This window comes from Triticum dicoccoides, chromosome 4A (genome assembly GCF_002162155.2).
Source record: "Triticum dicoccoides isolate Atlit2015 ecotype Zavitan chromosome 4A, WEW_v2.0, whole genome shotgun sequence".
In the NCBI taxonomy this organism is placed as follows: Eukaryota; Viridiplantae; Streptophyta; class Magnoliopsida; order Poales; family Poaceae; genus Triticum; species Triticum dicoccoides.
In genome coordinates this window covers 708,026,116-708,046,926 of record NC_041386.1, presented here as the reverse complement: position 1 = coordinate 708,046,926, position 20,811 = coordinate 708,026,116, and the positions used below count along the sequence as shown (strand labels likewise).

At 43.4% G+C, this 20,811-nt stretch overlaps 2 protein-coding genes and 2 non-coding genes across 5 annotated transcripts; 1 reads left to right on the top strand and 3 right to left on the bottom strand.

Moving 5' to 3' along the window:
• Positions 1–2,026: 2,026 nt before the first annotated feature.
• Positions 2,027–6,028, bottom strand: LOC119288058 (protein NRT1/ PTR FAMILY 2.3-like). Of its 2 annotated transcripts, XM_037567676.1 has the most exons (5): positions 5,857–6,028; positions 5,536–5,753; positions 3,096–3,643; positions 2,895–2,988; positions 2,027–2,792 (listed from the first exon to the last, which is right to left on the bottom strand). In XM_037567676.1, exons 1-5 carry the CDS (start codon positions 5,963–5,965, stop codon positions 2,184–2,186), a joined length of 1,578 nt encoding a protein of 525 aa, XP_037423573.1. In that variant the 5' UTR covers positions 5,966–6,028; the 3' UTR covers positions 2,027–2,183. The 2 variants fall into 2 exon arrangements, with proteins under 2 accessions (XP_037423573.1, XP_037423572.1); XM_037567675.1 differs by having other exon boundaries at positions 2,027–2,988.
• An 85-nt stretch (positions 6,029–6,113) lies between these two features.
• Positions 6,114–6,195, bottom strand: TRNAS-GCU. The gene has a single exon. It is a non-coding gene; the product is annotated as a tRNA-Ser (tRNA).
• Positions 6,196–12,949: 6,754 nt separating this feature from the next.
• TRNAS-GCU lies at positions 12,950–13,031 on the bottom strand. Its single transcript has one exon. It is a non-coding gene; the product is annotated as a tRNA-Ser (tRNA).
• A 1,841-nt stretch (positions 13,032–14,872) lies between these two features.
• Positions 14,873–16,957, top strand: LOC119284171. The gene is made up of 5 exons (XM_037563406.1): positions 14,873–15,432; positions 15,507–15,617; positions 15,716–15,878; positions 15,953–16,495; positions 16,580–16,957. The coding sequence occupies exons 1-5, from the start codon at positions 15,278–15,280 to the stop codon at positions 16,955–16,957; spliced, it is 1,350 nt and encodes a 449-aa protein (XP_037419303.1). The 5' UTR covers positions 14,873–15,277.
• Positions 16,958–20,811: the final 3,854 nt, after the last annotated feature.

The window sequence follows — 20,811 nt, the reverse complement described above, 5'->3', positions numbered from 1 at the left end:
CGTCCCTCGGTTATGGTACTTGTATCACCAGACGCAGACGAGGAAGTAGCCAAAATTGAGTGCGGCTGCCACCGCTTCTTCAAGCCTCCCCTTGTGCTTTGCCTCGTGGCCCCCCTGGCTGACCTTCTACCAGGCTCCCTTCTGCGAGCTACCCCCGGTGCATGACACCATCAGAAATGTTCTCAACATTTTGTTTCAAGTCAAAACTTAATTTCTTAATTTCCCAAATAAGCCTCTTTAGGTGCTAAATAAGCCTTCTAAAGCAATGTTGCATGTTTTTCATAAACCATTTTATAAGATGACAAACCCATGGTTTTTTATAAGCAATCCTATAGGCCCAAAGTTCACCAATAATTTTCTTAGCTCAATCATTTCTCGATCTATTAACTGTATTATGTAAGATCATATTTTGTTTCACAGTTTGTTAATTCCACTGATCACTAGATCAATCATGGTAAGGGAAGCTATGTTGTGATCAACATCATACTTAGTTAAAACCACTTTGAATGCACTATGATTCAAATGTGAATCAACATCGGTTATAAGACATTTAGGAACTCTAAACACTGGATGGATAATATCTTTAAGTATTTTAATACAAGTATGATGTCATCACATTAAGTTCAAATAGCTTTTACCCACTTGGGGACATAATCAACAACTACTACAATATGTGTGTATTATCATAGGAAATATGGAAAAGGTCCCCTAATAATCAAAACCACATAGATCAGATGGTTTAATAGCTATAGAATAGTTCATAGTCATTTCTTGGCGTCTACCAATATTACCTACCCTTCAACATTCATCACGCGATAAGATGAACTTTCAATTTGAATAAAGAAGACCATAGTTCCGTCTCCAACATGGTGTCCTCCATAAAGACTGGAGTGACACTTACTTAAAATTCCTTTCTGGCATAAATATTTGTTGGTGTGTTTGTTCTTAGATGATTAACAAGGATAGTATTACTTTTTGTTTGATTGTTCATATGCAGAATCATAAGGCAAAGATGACAACATAACTATCAAGACAATCAAACATAATAGACGCCTTACGTATTAGAGTAAGGGACAAGTTGTACATGGTTTAAACCAATATTAGTAACTCCTAATCTTTAACTTAAAGAAAATTATACTTCTAACAAAATATACTTATATCATCCCGATATTAGATCCTTCACCAAGGCATAGGAAGCACCTGACCTTATCTATGCCATGTTACTCCCTATAGCACCGTTTCTCACCATGTTGACACGCGCTCAGCTCCAGCAGCCTTCAAAGTACACAATCGAGGCTTGTTTGTTGCATGCTGGGTTTTGCAGGCTCATGTGGAAATTGTAGTTCATGTTGTGAAGTTGCTATAAAATTCCCATGAAATATGTGTGTTCCAAGCCAATCAATCTGTTTGGTGCGAAGGCTAAAACTTGTTATGCTCGATCTACTAACTGGCGGGAAGAACTGATCTATGTAGCATGGCTGCTGTTGCCCCCCTTGACAATACCAAAGCATTGGTTCTTGTGGGTGGAGTTGGACCATGGCCCATGTATTGTGGACGTGCAACATCGAAATGGTTTTGGACACCATTCAAATTCAGGTGTGTTCCCTCAAAATCCACATGGTGTTGTTGTGCTTCCAACTTAAACAAGTTTTCTATAGAGTTGGTCGACTTAAACAAGTTTTCTTAGGACAAACCTAGAACTTCAATCATTTTGGAATGAAGGGGGTAATATATAACTATTAAAATTTTCTATTCTAATTCTTTCTAGTAAGTTCGTTGGTTCTTGGTAGATGAAGTTTTATGCCATAAGTACTGTCTCATGACACTAAATGTTCATTTGTACTCACTATGTTGGTTATGCCACAATTACTTCTTTAATAAGTTGGTTATGTGATACAAGATAACTACCATAAGAAGTATTTATCTAGAAGAACCCAATGGCACAGATTTCATGTCATCACATAAAATTTGTATTCATAAAGCAATTCTTCTCAAAGATTAATTTTAAAGAAACAAAATACACCTTTTATTTACAAAATGGAGTTGGTACATTATCATTTTGTTCCTCCTTGCTCTACCCAATACACCCATTTTGTAATGTATGAATGAGAAGAGAAAACTGAGAATTTTGGTAACACATATTGCTATTTTATTCATGGACAAATCACACATAATATCCTTGTCTACATTGCCACACCCGTCCCTCGGTTATGGTACTTGTATCGCCAGACACAGACGAGGAAGTAGCCAAAATTGAGTGTCGCTGCCACCGCCAGTGTCCAATAAACATTGTCTAGCCTCCCTTGGTCTATGTTCCCCGGCAGCCACACCGTGACCCACCTCACCACGTCCACGAACACCGTGCTTAGGTAGAATCCCATCGCGATGAGCAGTGGTGCCATAGCTGTAGCCAGGCTCCGTAGCGTCTTAGGGAACTCCAGGTAGTAGAAGGCCATGTTACCAGGGAAGTGTAGGGCCTCTCCGGCCCCGACGATGCTCAGCGGGAGCATGAGCCACAACACGGACATGGGCGCACCGGGGTGCGCACGCATGCTACCAAGCCTCCGGCGCTCCACCAGTGCGGCGGCAACCAAGCCTACAACATTCACGACATGGCCGAGTCCCACGCGCTGCAGCGGGGATGCCGGGGTGCTGGTGATCCTGTGCCAGAGTGGGAAGACGGCATGGTCCAGGACCGGGGTTGCCACGATGAATGCGACGAGGGAGCAGACAGAGATAGCCCCCGCAGGGATGTTGAAGTGTGGTCCGAGCGAGCGGTCCATGACGAGGGCCTGTAGGATGATCATGCCAATCATCACTCCGATCGACACACTAACCATTATGCCGGACGACCACAACGGGAAGACACCGAGGAGGGATTTGAGGTCTTCAACCTGCTGCACCGTGCACAACCGCCAGGCGTTAGGACATGATGCACCCCCGAAATTGTCGCTTGCACTTGTGATCATGGTGGCTCGATTTAGAAATCTATAGGGACAAGATACAATGAATATATGAGTCATGAATCTAGAGGTTTAGCAAACAACAGTGACATGTTTGCAAAAGAGTCCTGCTGCATTGTCACCTATACCTACCTTAAGCTTTTACTTGGTGCCCCATCGCTGGTCGAGTCCACGACGACACCGTCTCCTACGTTGTAGTGCACACCACCATTCGTGTCGACTTGGATGTTAGCCTTGCGCACGGCGGCCACGACGACGCGAGCCAGGTCTGTGTAGGGGCTGCCCTTTGTTGCGGGCATCCGGTAATACCGTGCGCCCAGAAGAAGCATCGCCAGGCTAAACGTCGACGCGGCGAGACAGACGCCGAACCCCACAGCCCACGATACGCCGTCCTGGATGTAGACGATGGCCGTGTCGCCAACGATGAAGGAGCCATAGAGGAAGACAAAGTACCAGTTGAAGAAGGTGTCTTGCTCACGCGTGCTGACGAACTGGTCTGCACCCATTGTTGCGATGTTGAAACGTGTGCCGCCGGTGCCAATGGCGAGAAGGAATATGGCGGCATACAACACGACAAGTTGCCCTGGGGATCCGTGCTGGCACCCGACGGTGGACGGCGATGTGCAGTGTGGCGGCCGCAGGGACGGCACTGCTGCGGTGAGCGTGAACAACACGAAAGCCTGTATAATGACATTGTTGTAACGATCTTTATGGTCAGACATTATAATGGCAATGCTGCAAAAGTGGGAAAAAAATGTTGGCACCATGAAAGAATTGTCGGAAAGAGTGGGTTATTTCTCGAGCAGCTACGAATTTGCAAATCTGTTTTTGCACTGCACAAAAATTGATATAATAATCATTATAAAGTTTCATGTAACTGGGGATTTCTCTTCCAAATCTCTATTATCTGCAGAAATATTCGTCTATAAAGTTCCTATTGACAATTCATTTGTGTGTTTGTTTGTAGCTTTGCGAATGCATCGAGCTAGTTGCATGAAACAGAGTTTTTCTTTTCATTTATTTGAGAGCAGGTGCCAGAGTCCGAATTGTCATTCTCGCCACATAAATGCGTGGTGGTCATACCTAAATAAGCATTAGATTATTTTTTTTGCACTGCACAACAAAATGATTAACGATCACTATAAAGTTTCATGGAAATGGAGATATTTTTTATGTAAATTTCTCGGTACTAATTTATTCGCTTTTGGGTATGAAAGGATCAACGTATGCATTGAGGTAGTTGATGAAACAGAGTTCTCTCTTCTTATTTTATTTGAGAGCATGAGCCAGAGTTCGTATTTGTCATTGTTGTTGCATAAATATGTCGTGGTCATGCATGCATAATTCATATGGTTATTTTGACGGACAGAGCGTGACCTTATAGCTGTATGTTTTTCTCTACATTTACATGGCCTTCATGACATGACCATTTGAATAATTGTGTTGCACATCGAACAGTTAGTTTCTTTTATTGATGGAAAAATAAGAGGAGAATTCTACAGTGGATTACTTAAACCAAATGGCAGTTAAGAAGGTTCAAAAAATGAGAAAGCAATGAAAAAAGACATAATAAGGTGTGGCTCTGACCATTAATTCTTTGGACGCTGCTACTTAATATTTCGGTTTCGCTTTGTGAAGGATCACTGTGTCTTGACGTTTGAAAAATTGGTATCATCTCTTACTCAAAGGAAGGCTGAATAATAACTACAAAAATAAAGTGACAACTTCTGAGGATGTAGTTTGGTGTTGTGTTTCTTTCAGGAGGTGGTTGTTATATAATCTTAAGAGGCATATTAATTTGAACGTGCCTACAATTTTTTTTAAGAAATCATCATCCTTTACCTATATATTATCCCTTGAAAAGAAACATAGAGTGTATCTTTGGCTCTGGCTCCATGGAGCCCGTAATTTTCAAACACTCAGAAATCGACTTTTTAAGTTTCAAAACAACTGAAAATAAATACAAAAATACCTGTAGATGTATATTAGATGCGTGTGAAATTTCATCACGAAATACGTTATCATGTTAGCTGTACAAAAAAACAAAATCATGTACTTTTATAGTGAATAGTACATGTCCTAGAAATATGTGATTTTGTCATTTTTGTGTAGTTCACATAGAAAAATATTTCGCCATAAAACTTTGCAGACAAGTAGTATACATCCGTATGTATGTATATATTTTTATGAATTTTTTTAAACCTAGGAATTTGAACTCTGGGCCCATTTCCACCTAAAAAAAGAAGAAGAAGAAATCCCTTTTTATCTAATATAAATTTGGTAATTAGCGTCAAACGTGATCCTAAAAAAAAATTGGCGTCACATACTGTGTTGCCCCACTTCTCCAGTTTCCATGTACTCTCTCTGTAGAGAAATATAAGATTGTTTACATCATTGCTTTAGTGATCTAAACGATCTTATATTTTTTTTTTACAGGAGTAACTCGAAAGCGCAACTTCGATCAGGAAAAAAAAAAGACAAGGCAACTAATAAAAGTGAAAAGTCCATAGCGAGGCAGATCGGAGACGGGTTGTTTTGGGAGGGCAGCAAATTAAGTTGGTAGGGGTCGGACCAGGAGGTTGATGACGGCACCAGCGAGGATGACGGGGAAGGAGCCGAGGTAGGAGTCGGCGAGGACGGCGCCGGCGACGGGCACGAGGTTGAGGGAGCCGCGGGCGATGTTGGCGATCTGCGCGGCGTCGATGCTCTCAACGTTGTACTCCTTGAGCAGGTACACCAGCAGGTTGCTGGTCGTCCCGTTGACGGCCAGCCCCAGCCCCACCATGGTGGCTGCTCACACAGAGACGAGCGAGTGATACATACGTACCGTTCGTCTAACAAAGATTGTGTGTGGATGCGTGTGTCTGTGAGAGAGAGGTCTGCGCATATGTACCAGCTATGAAGGGGAGAGTGATCCATCCTCCTCGTTCTCTGCCTGGCTTCTCTTGGGCTTCTTCTTGGCCGACGACAGGCTTGAGTTTAGAGTTAGTGGAGCTATCCATCTCCAGCTGCTCTTGATCCCAGCAGCTTAATTAGTTTGGATCTTGGAGTCTACAATGGGGCTCGAGATACACCACGCGGACCTCCCATGGAGCTACTGGTATATATACACTTGGAGATGATTTAAAAAAGGTAAAATAAAAAAGCAAACGACGCCTGAGAGATTCGAACTCTCGCGGGGAAACCCCATGTACTTAGCAGGCACACGCCTTAACCACTCGGCCAAAGCGTCGGATGTGATACTTAAATTTTTCATTCCTTATATATTTATATCCTTTTGACACATTATATGCCTGCTACTGTGGAACTTTAGGAATGATTGCGATGAAGTGCGATGTTCTGTTCCGCACGATGGATGGCAGAGGGCGGCGCTCCATCTCACGCCGATCAACGGATGGAAATGGCATGCAGGAATATATGCTTGCTAGCTGCACACGTACAAAGGGGCGCACCCTTGCTCTCTATGCAGTAGCAAAAGCTAACGCCAAAAGGGTGGTCGTTACTATACTTAGTAGTCGCATCTTGCTCATATAACAACTGGATTTTTATTCGCCACTTGCATGTACGGATGCAGCTAAAAATATATGGGAAAAGAAACATATAATTGATGAGGTTGCTCTGTGGTGAGGCGGAATGTGAGCATGTTGAGATAAACAAAAATAGAAAGGATCAAGTATTTATGTATAATGAATTCTAAATATTTGTATATGTGAAAATACAATTCCACATTTGCAGAACCAAGTATACGCCACAGATCAATATAGCATGTACTACATGGTAACAACCAATCAGATAGCCGAAAATGAGCTTAGTTCGCCTGCTAGTCTCCCTCCAATTTACGTTCTGCAAGATGTATTGAAAAAATGGTAAATAGATTTTTACGTTTAATTTTGTGCAAAACCTTTTATATCAGAAAGGAGGTCATGTTTACACCAGATGAAACCAAGTGATCAACTGAGCTTATAAATAAACAAATCCAATGACGCAAAACTGGATTTGCCACATTTCTATGTTCATCAGTAAGCAATGCTATTTTAATGTCATGCACATGTTCTCAATATATTAGTGAACCTAACAATTATACAATTTATACTCCACAATATTATATAAATATGCTTAAATAATAATATACTAGAAACCACTATAAAGATGTTGGTTAGACATTACACTTACATATATTTACCATAATATTAAAATATACACAAACACATACATTAGTGTTATGTGGGTAATTATACAAGTAAATATGAAAACTATACTCGCTAATATTGTAGTATGATAAAAATATAAGGTTAAATAAGTACAAAAGTTTGGTATAAACATACTTATTTGAATTCAGCATGAGTCCTCCCGCTTCTCCATGTGTGCCTTGCCGCCCCCTCCATCCTCAATCCCCACCATCGTCGACGCTCATGTGTCCATGCATGCGTGCAATATGAGTTGAGTTTAGTGATGCATCTGATTGTATGGATGATTTTCGTATATATGACAAGCCCACACTCATTCCTCATTCAGTAATTTGTTAAATAAAAAGTAGTTCAGTAGTTCGTCTCCATAACACATGCATGTGTTGCACAAACAAAAGGCATCAGAGATTGTGGAAATATATAGTATTGTGTCTTTTCCTTAGACATGAAGATGCTTTGTACCTTTGTTAATCAAAAAAGTGATCATATGAACTTGAGTGTTATTTTTGCTCGGTGAGTTGCTTAGTGTCTGTCCACCTTTGTATCCACAATGCAATAGTGAGTTGCATGCTAATTATGGTGGCACTTCTAGGGAATTGGGATCAACGCAAGAATATGCCGCTGTTTGTTGTCAAACTTGTCTAGACCAGGCTAAGAATGCCAAGCAGGTGAATAAAGTGAGGTATATTCGTATTATTGTCCATCAGAGTTCCATTGTTATTCACCACCATAAATATGAGCTTAAACACCAGGAGTATTGATTGAAACAGGTAAGTCTGCTTTTTTTTGGAAGTTTATCTAACCATATTGAAGCTATTGCCCTAACCTTATTTTGTTTGCATTCGTGTCAGAATTATTTGATTCTTCCCATTTCATGGATCTGTTCCTGATTTTCTAATGCATTTTGTATATTTGAAATAAGACAATATATTGTTTAGTTATGAGTACTTTATTTGTAGAATGAGAAAAAAATGGTGTTTATAAATGGTCGCCAGTGATTTATAGTAGCAGCAGCAAGACATAGGCCATACGTGTACATGTGTCTTTACTGTATGGGAATGAGGAGAAAAACGAGTGATTATGAATGATTTTTAGTGATTTGAATAGTACACACAAAATACGGGTCATGCTTGTACGTGTTACCATTCTACATGTAATGCAAATGCAATGTCATAATAGTTTGAACAACAACAGAGTTGATGGGTTATAATTCTTGAAAGTTTAAATCATCTATGCTCCTGCAGCTAAGTGTTCAAGCGCAATTTATTTTATTTCTAGCCAAATTCCCTCCATTATTGTGTTGAACTTTTTTAGGGAAGGCGACCAAGAAACTCGTGGCAGTTGTGTCGTGACTGCTCCCGTGCTCCCTCGACCCGATGCCAACATCACCGGTGGCGCCGCAATTGTGCAAAATTGTTGTGGCGTCCAGTGCACAGGTAGCCGTTGATGTTTGATTATCAGGGTGAAGGCAAACATGCTAGAGCTTTACGTCTGATGTTTTTTTCCTCCCGTTGCGACACACATGCATATTTGCTAGTAAGAATAATGGAAGAAGACCACATCGGGCAGTGAACTATTTGTGAGCAATGCGTTTTTACATGGGTTCTTGGCCGAGGATGTGTATATGCAGCCGCCACCCGGGTTCGAGGATGCAACTTATCCCTCTCATGTTTGCAAACTTTAGCGGTCTATTTATGGTCTCAAGCAGTCGCCCCGTGCATTGTATGCTCATTTGAGTCAGCGCCTTTCGCAGCTCGGTTTTGTTGCCTCCAGATCAGATGCATCTCTATTCATCTTCTCCCAGGGTGCTATACAGATATACATGTTGGTGTACGTTGATGATATTGTGATTGCTAGCTCTAGCCCCACCGTGGTGGATCATCTTGTGCAATCGTTGTCTACTAGCTTTCCCATCAAAGATTTGGGTCGCCTCGAGTACTTTCTTGGTTTGGAAGCATTCTTTCATTCAGGGGGCATGACCTTGACGCAGAAAAAGTATGCTTTGAACCTGCTTCATCGCGCCAACATGGAGAACTGCAAGGCCACTTCCACTCCGCTTGCTACATCCGAGAGTCTCTCACGTCATAGTGGTGCACTGCTGGGTATAGATGACCCCTTTCGGTATCGCAGTGTGGTTGGAGCACTTCAGTATTTGACCCTCACTCGTCCTGATATCTCCTTCGCAGTGAACAAAGTGTGTCAGTTCCTGTCTCAGCCAATGGAGGATCATTGGGAAGCAGTCAAGCATATTCTGAGATATATCAAAGGTACGTTAGACATGGGACTACAGATTGTAAGTCCATATTTACTGGAGTGAGTATATTCACCAATGCAGACTGGGCAGGCTGTGTTGATGATAGGCGCTCCACTGGTGGTTTTGCTATATTTGTTGGACCCAATCTTGTATCTTGGATCTCGAAGAAGCAACCCACAGTCTTGAGGTCAAGCACCGAGGCAGAGTATAAGGCATTTGCCAATGGCGCGGTTGAAGCCATTTGGATAGACTCAGTTCTCACAGAACTTGGAGTCCCACGGCAGCGCACTCCTATATTGTGGTGTGATAACTTAGGGGCAACTTACCTGGCGGCGAATCCAGTGTTTCATTCTCGGACTAAGCACATTGAGATTGATTTCCATTTTACGAGAGAACGAGTAGCTGCTTGTGAACTGGAAGTCAGGTTTTATTTCTACAGATGATCAGTTAGCGGATGTATTTACTAAACCCGCTACTAGACAGATGCTAGACCGCTTTAGAACCAATCTGAATCTTGTATGTAGTTCAGATTGAGGGGGCATGTCAAGTAGGGTCTAGTATATTGTCCTTGTACACATATTTGTATACGTATGTAATTGTAATTGTGATCATCTATACATTGAGACGTGAGGCTGGATGTCAACCACCCATGTAAAACCTTAAACCCTGTGTTTAACTTATATGAGTTGAGTTGAGTGATGTATTTGATTGTGTGCAATGGCGGAGCTATGTAGAGAGCTGAGGGGGCCGTGGCCCCCCAGCCCAGATGGATTTTTTTACTAGTATTAGTAATAATCTAAGTAATGGGCTAATGGCCCATCAAACCATCGTCCACACACGCACACTTCAGGCTCGGTCGCTGGGAGCGTAAACCTGCTGCCTCTTTCACTGCTCGCCTATATCCCTTTCCCCAACCACGCTCGCCTCCATCCATCAACCTACCGCCATGCCGCCGCAGTCACTCGATGCGCCGGCGCCGACGCCGACTCGAAGCTCGGCCATGATCTGCGCGCGCCGCCGGCGAACATCCCGGCGCTGAGGTGGGAGGAACAAGGGCATCATCGTCGCCTGCTCTTCGCCACTGGCCGCGGGGGTCTGCTGGTCGTCCACCTCGGCCGGCCTGCCGCCACCCGTCATCACCAGCCGCTCCTCCCAGGCTCCCTGTTTGTAAGTGTGGCGGCTGCGCCGACTGCTTGTTGGAAACTTGGAATTTGGATCCCCCGTCCGTTTGTAGTGTTGCATCTGTACGAGTAAGATAGTGGAATTTTTGTTTCTTCCTGTAGGAGGTTGATTAGTATGATTAAAAATTTCCATAATGGCTAGAGTTCTTAGAGGACAGTCATCGTGCATTTCTTTATTTTGCTTTGTTTCTAGCAGAAATTTCTCATCAAAAGGGGGCTGTGATGTATGGTTTTGATAATTGGAAGAAGGTGAATGATGGAAGATGGGGATCTTGCCAATAACTTGGTTGTTCATATAGAGCAAAAATCATATAGAAGTACAACTTTGAGGATATTTGAATGGAATTCAAGAGCATGAGGGATCGAAAAGCCGATCTGTAGTACCTCTCTTTTTGTAGTTCTTCATTGGCTCAGAGAATATCTTTGGAGCTTAAGGGTAGAGCGGTATATATATTCATGTAGACCGTATATTTTGGTGTAGTTTGTTGTCTTATATGAAGTATATATTGCTAATCATACATGTATTTTGCGATTTTGTGACCAATATGGATAATATAAATATAAATTTACCTGGAGGCTACAAATGCTGGTTTGTTCCAGTTGGTTAATTTTTTTATGTGTCTTTGGCCCCCCCATAGATTCTTGTCAAGCTCCGCCACTGATTGTGTGGATGATTTTCGTATATATAACAAGGCCACACCCACTCCTCATTCAGTAATTTTTTTTACAGAAGAAATAGTTCAGTAGTTTGTCTCTATAACATATGCATGTGTCGCACAAACAAAATGCATCAGAGATTTTGGAACTAGATAGTATTGTGTCTTTTCCTCAGACATGAAGATGCTTTGTGCCTTTGTTAATCAAAAAAGTGATCATATGGGCTTGAGTGCTATTTTTGCTCAGCGAGCTGCTTAGTGTCTATCCACCTTTGTATCTACAATGCAATACCGAGTTACATGCCAATTATGGTGGCGCTTCTATGGAATTGGGCTTAACACAAGAATTTGCCTCTGTTTGCTGTCAAGCATGTCTAGACCAGGCTAAAAATGTCAAGTCTGGTGAATAAAGTGAGGTATAGTGGTACTATTGTCCATCAAAGTTCCATTGTTATTCACCAGATAAATATGAGCTTAAACATCAGGAGTATTGGTTGAAACAGGTAAGTCTGCTTTTTTGCAAGTCTATCTAATCATATTGAAGCTATTGCCCTGACCTTATTTTGTTTGGATTGGTGTCAGAATTATCTGATTCTTCCAGTTTCATGGATTTGCTCCTGATTTTCTAATGCATTTTGTATATTTGAAATAAGACAAATTATTGTTTAGTTAGGAGTACTTTATTTGTAGAATAAGGAAAAAATGGTGTTTATAAATGGTCGCCGGTGATTTTTAATAGCAGCAACAAGGCATAGGCCATACGTGTACATGTGTCCTTTATGGGAATGAGGAGCAAAATGAGTGATTATGAATGATTGTTAGTGATTTGAATAGGACAAACAAAATAGGGGTCATGCTTGTACGTTTTACCATTCTACATGTAATGCAAATGCAATGTCGTAATAGTTTGAACAACAACAGAGTTGATTGGTTATAATTCTCGGAAGTTTAAATCATCTCTGCTCCTGCAGCTAAGTGTTCAAGTGCAATTTATTTTATTTCTACCCAAATTCCCTTTATTATTGTATTGAGGTGGCAGTTGTGTTGTGCCTGCTCTGGCGCTCCCTCGACTCACCGCCAAAGTAGTCGGTGGTGCCACAGCTGTGCGAGATTGTTGTGGGCTCCTGTGCACGGGCGTTGAGGATATTTGATTGCCAGGGTGAAGGCGGAGGTGACAAAGCTTGGTGTTTATGTGTGATTTTTTTCTCCCGTTGCAACACACGGGCATGTTTGCTGGTAAGAATAATGGAACTAAACCACATTAGGCAGCGAACTAATGGTTAGCAAGAAAGAAAAATGAATTTCACAAAGCATAACAGCAGTCCTTGGAAATGATTGATGCTGATGGGTTGCATATGTTCCTGTTGTAATTTTCTGAGGAAAAAAAGGGAATAGAAGCCGACAAAGGAGCTCGTGGCAGCCGTGTCGTGCCTGCTCTGGCGCTCCCTCAACTTGACGCCAACTTCGTCGGTGGTGCGGCAGCTGTGCAAGATTGTTGTGGGGTCCAGTGCACGGGCACTGAGGATGTTTGATTGCCAGGGTGAAGGCGGAGGTGATAGCAGTGAATTATTGGTTAGCAAGAAAGAAAGAAAAAAATGAATTTCACAAAGCATAATAGCAGTCCCTGGAAAATGATTGATGCTGCCGGGCTGGGGATGTTGCTGTTGTAATTTTCTGGGGCAAAAATAAATAAATAACAAAAACAATACGACGCCTGAGAGATTCGAACTCTCGCGGGGAAACCCCATGTACTTAGCAGGCACACGCCTTAACCACTCGGCCAAAGCGTCAAATGTGGCTGTTAAATTATTACTTCCTAGAAACAAAAGCATGCAGCGAATAAATGATGCAGCTCCTTTTGACACATTATCTATCTGCTACGGACCTTTAGGGATGATGAAGTGCAATGTTCTGTTCCGCACGATGGATGGCAGAGGGCGCTCCATCTCACGCCGATCAATGGATGGAAATGGCATGCAGGAATATATGCTGCCAGCCAAAAGGGTGCTCGTTACTATACTTGGTACTCACGATTTTTTGTACAAAAGGACCCCCTGCCGAACGCTATTGTCAAAAAGGACTATCTGCAGATAAAAACGTCAAAAAGGACCCCCTGACTAGTGGCGGCAGGTGCGGCAGGCGACACGTGGCACCTGCCGCCACTAGCTGAGGCGGCGGGCCCCGCCGCCACCGCAGGAGGCGGCCGCGCGGTGCACAACGGAATCTCCACTCTGCGTCGCGCCGCGACGGAACGGGGCGGGCCAGGTGGGCCCGGCCGCCACCGGGCGAGGCGGCCAGCCCTGGCGCGGTCGCTGCCTGGGCGACAGGCCCTGATGCGAGCGGGCCCCGCCGGTGGGCCTCGCCGCCACTGGCTGAGGCGGCCACCCCTGTCGACAGCAGCTGGTGCGCTCTGACTGTGCACGGAAGGCGAGGTCCTGGCACTGATTCCCACGCGCGAAAACTGGCGGGGCGGGAATCACTCTGGCACTGATTGTTGTTGCTTTTGCTGATTCCCACGCGCGGCAAACGACGAATTTCATGAGTGGCTTGTTGCTTTGCTTTTGCTCCTTGCATGCTGTTGCTGATGATGTTGATTTTCACGCGCGGGAATCCGAGGCTGCCGACACTACAGGGATCCTCTCCCTTTTATATGCCATGCTTCAGCTCCGTGCGCAAGCACTCTGTAACCTCGTTCCTCTCCTTTGCTCTCTAAGTCTCTAAGTACAGAGAGAAAAGAAAGCTCAGTAAGCACTTTTACTCGTGATTTAGGGCGATTTAGAGTTGGATTTTGAGGATGATGAAGTTGAAGAAAAGATAGATTAAGGTAAGATCTATCCATTTTTGTTGGTTTCATTCGCATGCACGATGTTTTTATTCTATTTGATTAGTTCCTAAGTGTGTATTCTATGTTGCTTTAGGCATTATTTCAGCACTTGGAGGAGTCATTTGGAGTTTCTGTAGTAGGAATAGCCGTGCAAAGTGAACTACGAAGTTGAAGATCAAGGTATGAGCTTTGCAATACATTTATTTATTTATGCATGCAGGGTGGTAATTAGTTCATCCTTTAGCTCGTTATTAGCTATGTGATGGTAGTGCTTAGAGGTTAGAAATAATTTCAGACGAGAGATGTAACATTTAAACTATTTTTTTGAAATAGTAGGTTGAAGATGTTGCATCAATGTTAGGTGCGTCCATTAGTATTGACATGCGGGAAATCTTAATACGGTAATTAAGAAAAAATTGTACTGTAATTGTTTATTGCATGCGGTATGTTATTTCATGTGGTATGTTATTTTATGTGGTATGTTTATTAATAAGTCGCAATAATCTAAATTTTATATGTTAAGATTAGGTGCTAATGTATGATGTATGTAATTAGGTAAAATAATTCATCTTAGTATCAAACAAGGAGGAGAAGACGTGATTGAAGAAATTGTGTTTCCATTTTCGCTGTCCCATTTTGAGGTGATGAACACATACATGAAAGTGCTATTTTCATACTTTTGTTAGCAGGACGAGAAAAAGACATCTGTTTGCATATTTGTTGTGGCTCCTCGGGAATCTATTTCCAAATTCACATGGGGACGTTGTTGTCCCTGGTCTCATCTACATTGCAGAGAATATGGTAGATGAACCTTTACCCGAGCAACCAAAATACAGCTTCGGTTCTACCATGCTATCTCATACATACAGAGGCTTGTGTGATGCCACGCAAAAAACCTCTTTCGCACAAAAAGCTCCATTACTTTGTGTCGCCTATGAGTTTCTACAGTTGTGGTCCTGGGAATACCTCCCTGTAGGACGACCTCGTATAGTACAACCCATATACCCATATGACTTTGGCGAGGGTGCTAGCGCAACTATGGCCACCAGGTGGACAAAGGCACGGAAACGTTGGTCTCCAGATATTGCGAAAAATTGTTACCCTATGTACCACCAGCAGTTTGAGATACTTGATGAGGCAGAAGTCACATGAAACCCGTGGACTCAGGACCAGCTAAAATTGGTCTTTGATGCTCGACACTTCACACCAGGCATGTTGACCGATAGTGCATTCTGGCTGACTCGCTGCAACTTATTGTTCCTGTGGTGTGTTGAACCTTACAACCCAGAGCGTGTAATGAGACAGTTCGGTCTCTATCAAGAAATTCCACCACCTTTTCCCAGACGTATCGATGAGGAAACACATAAGTAAGATGTGACATCCCTAAATAGTTAGTGTCATTTTTAATTTACTAAACTCACACTTTGTTACATATTTGCAGGCTAACCAATATGGGCAGGGGTTGGAGTTTATACGATTGGAGGGAAGAGAACAGTGAATGGGTACACAAGTGGACAAATGAAGCGCTAGCAGATATAGTGCGTGAACTTAGGTATATTTTATGTACATTATTTTTTTACGATGATCATACAATGCGTGAAGATGCTTTGCTTTCATCACAAAGGTTTATGTAATTATTTAATTTTGCAGGCCGTACGATGGAAGTACAGATCAAGCGTACAAGCAGTGGTACTGCATGAACACACGTGCTAGCCTGGCCAGTCAGCCAGCTACTATACCAACACATCTCACACAAGAGGAGCAGGCGCGGAGACATGTTGAGCTGCATGCAGCTTACTATCGTGACCACCTGGTAATCACTTGTAACTTTTTTAGGTCCATCATTTCATAATCATTGGAACTAAATAACATCCAAATATTGTTCAGCTTGAAAATGTCAACGAAGTAGGGCAGATGGCTATGGATAGCATGCCGGCCCAGGGCCCATATCGCAAGACATTCCAGAAACTTTTGCAACAATTCGTGGCAAAGAAGTTCAGATGCGGTAGAGGCGACGACGTTGCCACTGGAGCATACATGCCGGTAGCGAGGTCAGCCAGACCGAGTGCGGCACCGTCGTCCAGACCGAGCGAGGCGCGTACGAGCCATGAGCAATGGGGGGAGGGTCCGAGTACTAGAACGACATTGCCACGACATGACTCATCTCTGCCACTGCATCGCTCTTCTTCGATGCAGCTTCGTAAGGGGCAAACATCTCAGGACCATGGCACGGGCTTGGATTCGATGCCCGAGCAGTTTCTTTCCCCTAACCCATATGCGTACACAGGATATGATGCATACACCCAAGGTGAGGGATCTCAGCCGTTTCTCTCCACGCGAGGGATCCCCATGCCCGAGGAGACTCGTGTACCAGATTTAAACCAGCACCAAGTACAATGGCCAGACAGTATAGGAGAGGGATATGCTCAGGTAGTCATGTTTACATTTCAATGCATTTACAATGATATCATATATTATCCTCTAACAGTTTGTTTAAAATGTTTCTATGTGCAGGACACACCTGATGTTAATTGGGGCGATGAGAACACCCAACGCGGCGTCAACACAGGCCTCCGGGGAGCATCACATGATCATGGCGTCAACACAGGCCTCCGGGGAGCATCACATGATCTTGGCGACACGGTTACATCATTAGTTACAGAGTTCTTCGGAGGGGATGTTATTGGCCCATCTTTTATCCCCCCGGAGTCACAACCATACGCCTACAATTACGCTTCAGGTTCGCAACAAGGATTCGCGACTCCACCACCTACGCAGGACTCGCAGACACATGAAGCCGAAGTGGAGTACGGCCGCGGTCTTCGTGTGAGCCGGCCACCTAATCGCTTGTCGCCTTCCGGTCGTAAGGAAAGGCCAGGTGGTCGTCGTTAAGTACGGTGATTCATCTATGCACGTGCGCGACCCATTGTATCTATATATGTGTGTATCAGACTTTTCGATTTGAACATCTATGTTTGCTGAAATAAAAATACACCAGTCAACGCTTTCCCCTCAATATTTTCAGGCAACGCTTTCCCCTCAATATTTTCCCGCCAACGCTTTCCCTCCATATGTTCCGCCACCCGTTTCCCGCCAACCCCTTCCCGCCATATCTTCCCGCCACTCGTTTCCCGCCATATGTTCCCGCCAACCCTTTCCCGCCATACTGCACTCGTTCTTTCCCGCCATTTTCTCCTCTCTACCTATAAAACCCCCTTCAGACGGAGGTGGATAAGCATTCGAGTGTAGTGTAGTCGAGATGTCCCATTATCCTTTCGATCGTAGTTTTCACCCTGGGATGAGCAGGACTCTTTTGAGGCTAGCTACCGATTTCAGGATGGACAATAGGATAGTTCCATGGGACGAACTCAACGGTAGTGACACCATAATGAATGAGTTGGCTCACTAATTACGTAGGTCTGGGTGGCCTGAAAGGACCTATGAGGAGGTACGTAAAGAACTTCTTAGGTTGCATGCAAGGTGGAAGAATGTAGTGGAGCCGAAGAGTAAAACTTTCAGAAGGACTGCAGAAATGCATCCATTTTTATGGACTGAGGAGAGCGAGTATGAAGATGATATCTTCATGCCGCCGCTTTCGGGTGCTGCATCATCACAGGGCAAGAGTTCTGCATCGTCAAAGGGCAAGAGTACTGCATCCTCGAAGAGCAAGAGTTCTGCATCGTCCAAGGATAAGAGTTCTACATCCTCGAAGGGCAAGAGTTCTGCATCGATGGAGGATGACGATGATGTCTTCATGTAGTTTTATTCCAGTTCTACCGTTTAATTCGGATGTACTTGCATTATTAGTTTGTACTCTGTTATTGTAGGGCATTATGTTCTATCTTAAATTTATTTTGTGGTTGTTGCACGATGTTCGATATTAGTGGAGGGAAAGAAAATGCCACTACTTTATTCTTAAACTATATTTTTTTCCATTACGACACGGCACAACTGAAAATAAGATACATTGTAGGAATATACCTACATTTAACTCCTGAAATAAAGCTACATTAAAGTGCAGAAATAAAGATACAAATGATTGCGGAATTTTAAATACTACCACAGGAATCTACTGAGTCCAGCGTGGATATTTTCCTTTTCCATCGCCAGCTTCTTTTGTTGCCTTAGCCTGACGAGCCCTTTCTTTCTTTCTCTGCCTCTCTGCCTCACGAGCCTCCTTTCGCTGTCGTTCCTGCTCCTCCATGCGACGAGCCTCTTCCCTGTTTTTCTTTCCCATTTCCTCAAAAAAACGGTGTTGCTCCGCATAGTATTCTTTTAACTCTCTCTCTTGCTCTGCTTTCTCCTCAGCTTCCGCCTTCTCGCGTCGCTCTTCCGCAAATAAACTATTCCACGCACGGCGACTTCTTTCACGAATCTCAGTCACTGCCCAAGCCGGCTTCTCCGTGTCAATCCAATGATAGTACATGCACAGAGGCGGAGGAGACTACAACAACAAACAAGAATGTTACTAAAGAATCAATGAAAATACCAACAATATCTATTTGTGATGGTTAAGCATACCGGAGGCTTGTCGTACTCTGAAATAGCTACGGCAGGATCTTCCTCATAATTGGCGCACATGAAAAACTTCATGCCCAACCAATCTGAAAAATCCGTCACCTCCTTCACCTTGCAAAGATCGCCACACCAACATCGCAGGACTGCCACCCCAGGAGGCAAACTTGCGTTCTTCATTTTCCTCGGCCTAATGCTTTGATCCGAGCAAGGCAAACTCATACCGACTGAAAAAAAAATGTGTTATACACTTTGCGCAGTGGCGATTTCAAGGATGGCTGGACGAGAGCCTCGGTGTCTCCTTTTATAAGCCCAGACGATAAATAATGGCGAGAAAATTAAGCAGTAAATTTTAGGATCCCTGTAGTGTCGGCACAATAGCTTCCCGCAGTATTGGATTCCCGCAGCGAGTGACTGATGCCGTCGCATCCTCTCAAGCAATAGCCAGACTGATTCTTGGGCGAAAGAAGCATCAGCGTGCATTTTCCCGCTCGTGGGAATCACCGCCGTCAGGTCGCTGTTGCACACGGGAATCAGCGCCATCTGCAATAGGAAAATGCGTCGGGCGTGAAGAAAGATGCCGCCTCCTCCGGTGGCGGCCTGGCCCACGCCTCGGCCCGCGCGCAGCTGATGCTGTCGGACGGGGAGCGACAGCGGCAGAGCTCGCCGCCTCACCTAGTGGCGGCCGGGCCCGCCTCTCCTGGCCCGTTCCGTCACAGCTACTGCACGGTGGGAGAACCCGTTGTGCACCGCGCGGCCGCCTCCTGCGGTGGCGGCGGGGCCCGCCGCCTCACCTAGTGGCGGCAGGTGCCACGTGTCGCCTGCCGCACCTGCCGCCACTAGTCAGGGGGTCCTTTTTGACGTTTTTATCTGCAGATAGTCCTTTTTGACAATAGCGTTCGGCAGGGGGTCCTTTTGGACAAAAAATCGGTACTCACATCTTGCTGATATAACAACTGGATTTGTGATCTCCACTTGCATGCATACACATATATGCTCGCCCGTTGATGATTCGGGCTTTGGTGACAGGAATGGCTGTGAGACAAAAGCTCCATTTGCGATTAAAATTCAGAAGAAGGGAAAAAATCCGTCCGCTCGACTCGACGAGGTGAAGAATCTAAAACCGTGGCAGTGGAAAACAGCGCAACCAAAACGAGCGGACAACCACCAACCAGACGAAAAACAGTGGAATACAAACTGCAAGCAAGGCCAGATCATGATGATTCGGTAGAGATGGATAATTCAGTGGAGACGCACGTATGAGCAGCACGGCGATAGCAACACAAGCCAGCGTGCAACTACTGCAAATGCAAAATTGTCAGCGCTTCTCTAGAGAGGAAGCGAAGGGCCTCCACATGCTTTGCTGACTACTGTCTGTGCCATTTCCCCCCCGGCTGATACAGCCAGAGCTTGATGAAAAGAATGATTGGTAAACAGATGAAAGGTCTAAGATCTGTTCCACAGTGGCTGTGTACCACCAACATTTGCCTGCGCCGGCAAAGTCTCCATACGTAGAAAGTCGAATGGAGTGATCCTAATATATTTTGTCAGTATAATTGTATCAAAAATCAATCTGCACTAGATTGTTTTTTTGTTGGGTATACAATGAATAAAAAACACTTTGTTTATAAAATACTGCTCACACATATATAAAAATGTTCATTCATTTTTTAAAACCATCACTTATCTAAAAGAAAAGCCACCACGTATTTATAAATAGTTTCATTCGTATTAAAATACTTCATCACATATTCGAAAACTGTTCTACGTGTATGAAAAATTGTTCATCATGTCTTTCAAATCGATCATCGTGTATTCCAAAAAAGTCGCGTATTTAGAATTTTTTTATAAATATATCAAAACATAAACTCTTCTATTTTTTAGAAATTGTCAAAGATTTTAAAAAATCTTAAATTTAAATAATTTTCAGGAATTTAATTTTTAACACAAATGTTAAGAAACACAGATTAAAAATGTTTCATGAATTTTAAAAAATATTTATTTACTTAAAATATTCATGAACTTAATTTCTAAAAGCATAAATTTATGTTTTCGCCAATTATCACAATAATCCAAAATTGAAATATCTTCATAATTTTTTTAAGTTTTCTTTATTATTTTTTCCATTTGTTCTATAACCGACTCAATTTTACCACTAGAAGTTTCAACTACTCAAAAATGTCACTCAGCACCATTACCGCCCGGGCAAAGGCCATTGATGGGGTGAAAAG

Excerpts from the sequence above, each read along its gene's own strand:
- LOC119288058 (XM_037567675.1), bottom strand. The coding sequence starts at position 5,965 with ATGGATAGCTCCACTAACTCTAAACTCAAGCCTGTCGTCGGCCAAGAA. Across the intron at positions 3,644-5,535 it reads GTGCCGTCATCAACCTCCTG|GCTTTCGTGTTGTTCACGCT; the intron begins GTCCGACCCCTA and ends GTCATTATACAG. Across the intron at positions 2,989-3,095 it reads GCACCAAGTAAAAGCTTAAG|ATTTCTAAATCGAGCCACCA; the intron begins GTAGGTATAGGT and ends TTGTCCCTATAG.
- LOC119284171 (XM_037563406.1), top strand. The coding sequence starts at position 15,278 with ATGTTGACCGATAGTGCATTCTGGCTGACTCGCTGCAACTTATTGTTC. Across the intron at positions 15,618-15,715 it reads GATATAGTGCGTGAACTTAG|GCCGTACGATGGAAGTACAG; the intron begins GTATATTTTATG and ends TTAATTTTGCAG. Across the intron at positions 15,879-15,952 it reads CTTACTATCGTGACCACCTG|CTTGAAAATGTCAACGAAGT; the intron begins GTAATCACTTGT and ends AATATTGTTCAG.